At 39.5% G+C, this 8,277-nt stretch overlaps 1 protein-coding gene across 1 annotated transcript in view; it reads left to right on the top strand.

Moving 5' to 3' along the window:
- LOC132002800 (alpha-fetoprotein-like) overlaps positions 1-8,277 on the top strand; it is a 38,081-nt gene that overhangs the window by 21,368 nt on the left and 8,436 nt on the right. Inside the window, exons 9-11 of the mRNA XM_059377982.1 lie at positions 2,419-2,551; positions 4,139-4,236; positions 6,627-6,765. Of these exons, the coding sequence (XP_059233965.1) occupies positions 2,419-2,551; positions 4,139-4,236; positions 6,627-6,765 (370 nt within the window). The remainder of the gene's footprint in view (positions 1-2,418; positions 2,552-4,138; positions 4,237-6,626; positions 6,766-8,277) is intronic.

Consider the following 8,277-nt stretch of genomic DNA (forward strand, 5'->3'; position numbering starts at 1 on the left):
CCCCCCGCCACTTCAAACCCCTCCGATTGTTTATCAGAGTCCATAGTCTCTCATGATTCACCTCCCCTTCCAATTTACCCCAACCCCCTTCTCTCTAACTCCCCATGTCCTCCATGCTATTTGTTATGCTCCACAAATAAGTGAAACCATATGATAATTGACTCTCTCTGCTTGACTTATTTCACTCAGCATAATCTCTTCCAGTCCGGTCCATGTTGCTACAAAAGTTGGGTATTCGTCCTTTCTGATGGAGGCATAATACTCCATAGTGTATATGGACCACATCTTCCTTATCCATTCGTCCGTTGAAGGGTATCTTAGTTCTTTCCACAGTTTGGCGACCGTGGCCATTGCTGCTATAAACATTGGGGTACAGATGGCCCTTCTTTTCACTACTTCTGTATCTTTGGGGTAAATACCCAGGAGTGCAATGGCAGGGTCATAGGGAAGTTCTATTTTTAATTTCTTGAGGAATCTCCACACTGTTCTCCAAAGAGGCTGCACCAACTTGCATTCCCACCAACAGTGGAAGAGGGTTCCCCTTTCTCCACATCCTCTCCAATACATGTTGTTTCCTGTCTTGCTAATTTTGGCCATTCTAACTGGTGTAAGGTGATATCTCAATATAGTTTTAATTTGAATCTCCATGATAGCTAGTGATGAAAAATTTTATTTATTTTCTTCAGCATAACAGTATTCATTGTTTTTGCACCACACCCAGTGCTCCATGCAATCCGTGCCCTCCCTAATACCCCCACCTGGTTCCCCCAACCTCCCAGCCCCCACCCCTTCAAAACCCTCAGATTGTTTTTCAGAGTCCATAGTCTCTCATGGTTCACTTCCCCTTCCAATTTCCCCCAACTCCCTTCTCCTCTCCATCTCCCCTTGTCCTCCATGCTATTTGCTATCTCCATAAATAAGTGAAACCATATGATAATTGACTCTCTCTGCTTGACTTATTTCACTGCATTTTTTCAAAAAGATTTTATTTATTTATTTGAGAGAGAGACAGTAAGAGAGAACATGAAAGGGGAGGTCAGAGGGCAAAGCAGACTCCCTAGAGCTGGGAGCCCAATGTGGGACTCGATCCTAGGATTCCAGGATCATGACCTGAGTTGAAGGTAGTTGCTTAACCAACTGAGCCACCCAGGTGCCCAGGTCTACTGCATTTTTGAAAGAAGCTGGAAGCCGCTTGATTTTTAAGTGTTGACAACTAATATAGAATTTTTAAAAACACAGAGAGGATCAAGTGTTTGCAAACTTTGCTCCAAGGTATTCATCCCTCAGGAGGGCTTCAGATTGGTAGACCTGGTGAGCGCTTCTATTCTAATTAATTTAATACCTATTACTAAAGCATGGTGTAGCACTTAGAGATTAGATTGATGGAATATTAACATCTCAGGTGTCCATTCCAAAATGCATATTAACTTGTGCAAGACAAACTGATTTCAATATGCAATATTAAAACCATATTGCTGTGTGATTGAAGTATTTCCAAAGTCACCTTGTGAAGCCTTATTTGGAGCAATTAAACTCCAGCAAAGCAAAAGAATTTGAGTTTTCTCCAAAGCTCTTTGTAGAATAACCTGGACTATATTCTGAAATTACATTTGATATGGCTTATGAAAGTAAATGTCACTGCCTGAACCCACTCATTCCTCAACTTACATTTGGTACTGGAAAAGTTGATAGGCACAACTTCTGGGTGGAAATCACATTAAGCTACTAGTTGGGAGACCAGAGTTCGAAAGACGAGCTTTGTCATGCATAAACTTTGGAATGTAGGTCAAGCCACTTAATTTCCTTAGGCTCTTGTGTTCCAGCTACTTACTGAGGGGTTGGATAAGATCACTTGGAAGGTGTCTCCTGCTACTCTGTGATTCCTTTGTAAACACTCGAGGGTCCAAATTCTCTTTCTTATGACCCAGAAGAATGTGTACATTATGCTTGAACCACTCAAGCTTCAAAGTTTAGCTGGAAAAGAGGGGAAGATGATGATTTAAGACCTAGCTAGCAGTTTCTGTCAAAAAAATTCCAATACTTATAAAATCTAGCCTCCAAGGTGATTGAGAAAAATGTGCTCTCATCCAAACACTGGAAATTAATTTCTCATAAAAGTAAGTTAGTGACCCTGAACCAGAAACTATCAGCTAATCAGATTGTCTTAGTTTCAAGTTCTGAATCTGACCCCACTCCTGTGTGACTTTGGAAAAATCAAGTAATTTTATTGATTCTATTTCCTTATCTCAAAATGTAGTCAATTAAACCTCCCTGCCATCCTCCCCAAATTTCCAAATGTCTAAAAATCAGTGAAAATATTGAATAAATTTCATAGTAGTAAGTGGGTTCTGAAAGAAAATTCATGACTTCTGAATTTTACTGTTAACTTTCTAATATGTTTCATATGGATGGATACAGGTTTCTTTATGAATATTCAAGAAGACACTCAGAATTGGCAGTTCCTGTGATTTTAAGAGTGGATACGGTCTATCAAAATTTATTGGCAAACTGCTGTAAATTAGAAAATCCTCTGGAATGCTATAGCCGTGGGGTAAATGCCTTTTTATTTTTTAACTTGTTACTCATAAGTGATTACCAACATAGGAAAAATTCCAGAGATGTTGGTAGAGCCATATTTTATATAAAATGATTGTGCATCTTCTTGCTAATCACCAATGCTGCACAACAAATATGATTTTCATCTAAACTGAAGGCCACATCATCAAACTGTAGCAGCTTTCTATGTGAGTCACTGTCTTACAGATTGTATGTTTCATGAAACCTTCTCTGTGCAATCTTCTCTTTTAATAAGAGTGTCCACTGGACCGAAGCAAATGCCAGGCAAGCACAGCATACTAGGGTATGAGAAGGTTGACTATTTCCACTCAGCAGTCCTGGAAACTGACCCAGCTTCAGGCCAGAAGTCATACTGTTCACAGGCAACAGCTGTTTGTGCATGTGACATGGAAAAAGCAGGTGACCTTATGTCCCTGACCCAATGATCACTTATCCATGAATTACCAGGAACCAGGTGGTTCTGGCTTCTTGGAAGGCTTACACATTTACAGAGGGTGGGGTAGTGGTACAGGTAGAGCCCAGTCCTCTCTGGGTTCAAGCACGTACATCTATCACCTTTCTGTTCCCAGAAAGAAGGGTCAGTGAAGGTAATTTGTTCCCCTGTGGGTGAGCACCCCTTTTCAGCATCCCCACGGGACCCCCACAATAATCATCATGATAATAGCAGCTTACAGGAGCATGGATGTTTCGAGTTCACAAAGCAACTTTACAACCAGTGTCCTATTTTATTGTCACACCAGCACAGTAACATAGGCCATGCCAGAATTATTAACTGCATCTTATAGGTGAGAGTATTCAGTTAAGGTTTAAAATACTTGCCCAACTTCACACAGACAGTAAGGACAAGGCTAAGGGCTAAATCTAGGCATACAGTTTGCAAATCTGGTAAAATTTTCACTGTAACAAACACTGCTCAGTAAGATCAAGTACACTGGGTCAGATTAGTTAAGATGATAACCTCTCTTCCTACTGAACAACCAAGCCTGAAAGGTCACTTGTAGTTTCCCACTGGAGTTTTATGTACACAGTTGAAGAACTCTTTGAACTAGCAGTTAGCTCTGAGAATTCCATTTGCTTTGCTTCAATGTGTATTTGTGGAGTACTTTACTATATTAAAGGCTGCTACATATTTTTATTAAACCGTGACTTCTTAAAACCTATCTATATTTCTATGCCAATATCTTATCTATGTATTTGTGCTGCTTATGTAAAAAGGCTGTATTATTAAATATAACCAACACACTCTGACCAATCAAACTTAGATCTCTAAACTACCTTTAAAGATCTCTTTGGCTTGATGAATGATTTGCCTTATGCTTATAAAGTACAACATATCAACCCATAAATGAGTTTATATCACCAGAAACTAAGTATCAGTCTTGTTGTACCACTTCTTTTCTCCACAAAATCCATGGTCATTCCTGTTTTACCAGAACATGTTTTTCAAGATTTGTAAGCTCACTAAATAAATAGGAAAATGGTTATATTACTATCAGGGCTTTGCAATCTTACCTCAAGATATATTGTCACAGTGATAACATTGATTATCTTTATTTTCCAGCAAGAGATGTTCCAAAGAGTGGTTCGTGAAAGCCATGAGCATGTAAAACATCACTGTGATTTGCATGAGAAATTGGGAGAGGCTGACTTCCATGACAGGTAGGCTTCCAATTGTCCAGATTCATACTTGTTAGCGAGTTTGTGTTAACTCCTGATGCTTAGAGCTGCTAAGAGTGTACATCCAACCTTGAAATCTCAGAAGGCAAGGGAAAAAACAGAATTAACTTAGCTATCTTTGTCTTGATAATACAGATGTCCACATTGCCTTAGATGTTTCTACATGGCTTTCCAGGCCAGTTTCCCAATTCTGGCCAATGTTCAGAAGCTAGTGAACCAAGCAGACACTGGCTGCCTTCCTGCAGTCTCTTCGGGAGCTTCTCCCTCCACCTGAATATTTAGTTTGGAGCTTTGCCTGCAGTTGTTGGGTCCCTTTGTCAGAGTCAAGTTAGGTCATATAGTTAATTAATTAATTAATTAATTAATTATTTTTACCAGGGAAGGTAGAGATGAATAGATAGCTGTCTGCTAGAGAGAACACATAAACCTCTTATGTGCAGGGAGACTGGTATTTCAAAGATCACTATATGAAAAACCAAAAGTTAATTTTTAGGCTCTTTAGTGTCTTACTGTCTATTTAGAAGTAGAGTGTTGAAAAATTCAGTTTGATATAGTGTCCCATAAATTCAGCTTGAAATGGATGTCCAGTTTTAAGACTCTACTTACATCACATTTGCTACTGCCCCATTAACCAAAGTAAGTCATATGCCCAAGCTGAGTCAAGGGGTAGAGAAATAGACTCTATCTCTTCATTGGAGGATTTGCAAAATATTTAATATGGATGTCACACCATGTGATTTGACTTGGCTAATAAAATGTGAAAACTTTGGGGGCAGAAGCTTTAACAACCAATGCATGCTTTCCTATTTTCTCTTCTCCTTTGGACACAACAGTTGGATACATTTGAGATGGCAGCTGATCTATCTGTCTTGGTTCCAGATAAACAGAACCATCACGCCAAATTGCACTGGGCATATGGATTGAACAAGAAATAAGCCATTGTGTTTTGAAGCCATGCAACAAAGTTGCATTTTTTGTTATTGTTACAAAATCTCATCTATCTGAACTAACACAAAAATTGTGCAGGAAATTAAAGTGATATTTTAAAACAATAAATAAATTACTTACTTAATTAAGAAATTAAATTACTGTCCAGAATAATGGATCCAGAAATTTTTTTTTCAGAAAGAATATTTGGCTTATTATTTCTATATTGTGTTCATTTGCTAATGTCCAGTTTAAGGAGAAGATCGTGGTTCTCAAAATTTAGGGTATATCAAAATTACTTGGGGGACTCGTTAAAACACAGCCTCATCCCCAGAGTTTCTCATTACCTAAGTCTGAGATGAAGCCTGAAAATTTGCATTTCTAACAAGTACCCAAGGCTGCTGATAATTGCTGGTCCATGAGTCACATACTAGACCCGCTGGATTAGGTTGCCTGCTCATTAGATGTTACAGCTAAGTTCTTTCCCCAACTCCATTATAATATAAAAGCAATGATTGATTCTAACTTTTTTTGTCTTCAAATCCAGTAGTCTTTCTCCTTAAAATCTCCCTTGTATCCCTCTATTCCCACCACCACTCTCCTAGTTGAGACAATCACTGTCTCTTGCTTGGACTTCTGGAATGGTCTTCAACTTCTTCTTACATCACGTTGCTTCTTGCTCACCTTCATTCTTTCTTTATATGGCAACCATAATTATCCTAAAAATAAAGCAAATCTAATTCTCTAACTAAGCTTTCTTTCTCTTTCTGTCTCTAATCCCCAATACCTTCCCCCCACTAAAAAAAACTCCACGAAACAAAACAACAATCACATGCAATGGCTTCCCCTCCCAATTTCACTCCCCTTCACCTGCTTATTTTTGTTATTGTTAGCTCTCAGCCCACATGCCATTTCCTTTAGGAGGTGTGCCTGACCTCCCGGGAATAGGATCCGATGCCATTCTCTGTGCACCTACAGTGCTCTGAATTCCTGTCACTACATTAAGTATACCTGCTATCTCACTCATTAGGGTGTGAGCCCCATGATATTGGGGCCTGTTTGCTGATTGTTGCTGTCCCCCTATTCCTACACTTGTAGACAAACAGAGGCTGTAATGGCCTGTGTATACATTTATTTCAGAAGCTGTTTACTAAGTCTGATTTTGTTAGCTCTTAGAGTGTAGCTCTTATAGTTTCCTTGCTAAGCACTCACCACCCCACCCCACAGAGGATCAGCGTGGAGTAATATATGAGGGAGGTGTGAAGGGAATTCTAGGTGTATTGAGTAAGTTATTGGGCCATTGGAGCAAGGACTAACAGGAATTAAACCCCGTTTAATGTTTTGTTCAGCCTAAGCTAGAGATTGTCAAATATTGAGGAAACTCTAGAATTCTTCATTTGAGGCATGTCGTCATTGCCAGGAGTAAGAGGAAATTATTCTTTCAGGCTCATAATCCTTTATACTAAGAAAGCCCCACAACTATCTGCTCAAGAGTTGGTTATGTTCACAAAGAACATGGCAGCCGCTGCCACCAAATGTTGTCCACTAAGAGATGAGCAAAGATTTGCCTGCATGGAGGACTCGGTAAGTCCATTTTGACTTCATGTTTGCCTCTTCATGGTCCTAATCTCCAACCTCCGGCAATCAATCTCATGTTCATGTACACGACTATGAACTGTCGATGGAACTTAATATTTCTGTCCCCAGGAAAACTTCTTTTAGGCCATCTCATGCCAATTGTCTTGGTTAGCAGCAGAGGTAAGATTGTTACTTCCCTAAAGGTAGTGATGTCAGGTTCAACAAGTCTTTACCTGGATCATACTCCAGGGTCTAACTCTTGGATTTTCAAGCCAACAAAAATGACTTTGTCAACAACTTCAAAGACAATGCTGATTTTAGACGAAGTCATCCTAATCAAATATATAGGCAAAAAAGACAATAGTCACCATACCTCTGACACTAGATGTTTTTCCACACAAGAAGCAATTTCTTGGGATGCCAGCTGGGTGTCCTATAACTTAACTCATTCTGATAGTGTCTATCTGGAGATAGCATCAGATCCCACAGGGTAAGGGACCAGTCCTACAAGACTGCTTCCATCCCACTTCAGATAACAATGGCCAGTCCAGGTTGTCCCCTGTGATTCTGACTGACCAGCTGTAAATCTAAGGTTCCCAAGATCTCCTGCTCAGGTTTGATTAATTTGTTAGAACAGCTCACAGAACACAGAGGAACACTTACTTAAGTTTACCAGATAGGCAAAACATTTGAAAAAGGAAATAGGCGAACTTCCAAATGAAGAGATACATAAGGTAAAGTCTGGGAGTGTCCTGAGTTCAGAAGCTTCTGTTCCTGTGGAACTGGAATGTGTTACCCTCTTTGTATGTGGATGGGTTTACCCACCTGGGAGCTCTCCAACCCCCATACTATTGGGATTTTGAAAAGTTTCCTTATGTATACATGATCAGTTACTAACTCATTCCCAGCCCATCTCCCCTCTCTGGAGAATGGGTGGTGGTGGTGGGGCTGAAATTTCAACCTCCTAGTCATGACTTGGTCTTTCCGAGAACCAGCCCCCACCCAGAAGTCCACCTAGAATCTCCTTATTAGAAAAAAAGATGCTCCTAGTTCTCTTATCACTTAAGAATTTACAAGGGTTTCAGAAGAACTTTGCCAGGAATTGGTGTCAAAGATCAAATATTTATATTTTTTATTATCTCACATCAAACTCACAAGTTCTAAATTTATTAGACAGAATACCACCTGTGTGTTCATTTACAATGAGAAATATCTTTCCAATGTTCATTTACAATGAGAAATGTCTTTCCAATAATTGGTCCTTTTGTTTGTTTGTTTGTTTGTTTTTTTTTTTGTTTGTTTGTATTTTTAAAATTTTTTATTTTTTATAAACATATATTTTTATCCCCAGGGGTACAGGTCTGTGAATCACCAGGTTTACACACTTCACAGCACTCACCCAAGCACATATCCTCCCCAATGTCCATAATCCCACCCCCTTCTCCCAAACCCCCTCCCCCCAGCAACCCTCAGTTTGTTTTGTGAGATTAAGAGTCACTTATGGTTTGTCTCCCTCCC

Source organism: Mustela nigripes, chromosome 1 (assembly GCF_022355385.1).
Source record: "Mustela nigripes isolate SB6536 chromosome 1, MUSNIG.SB6536, whole genome shotgun sequence".
In the NCBI taxonomy this organism is placed as follows: Eukaryota; Metazoa; Chordata; class Mammalia; order Carnivora; family Mustelidae; genus Mustela; species Mustela nigripes.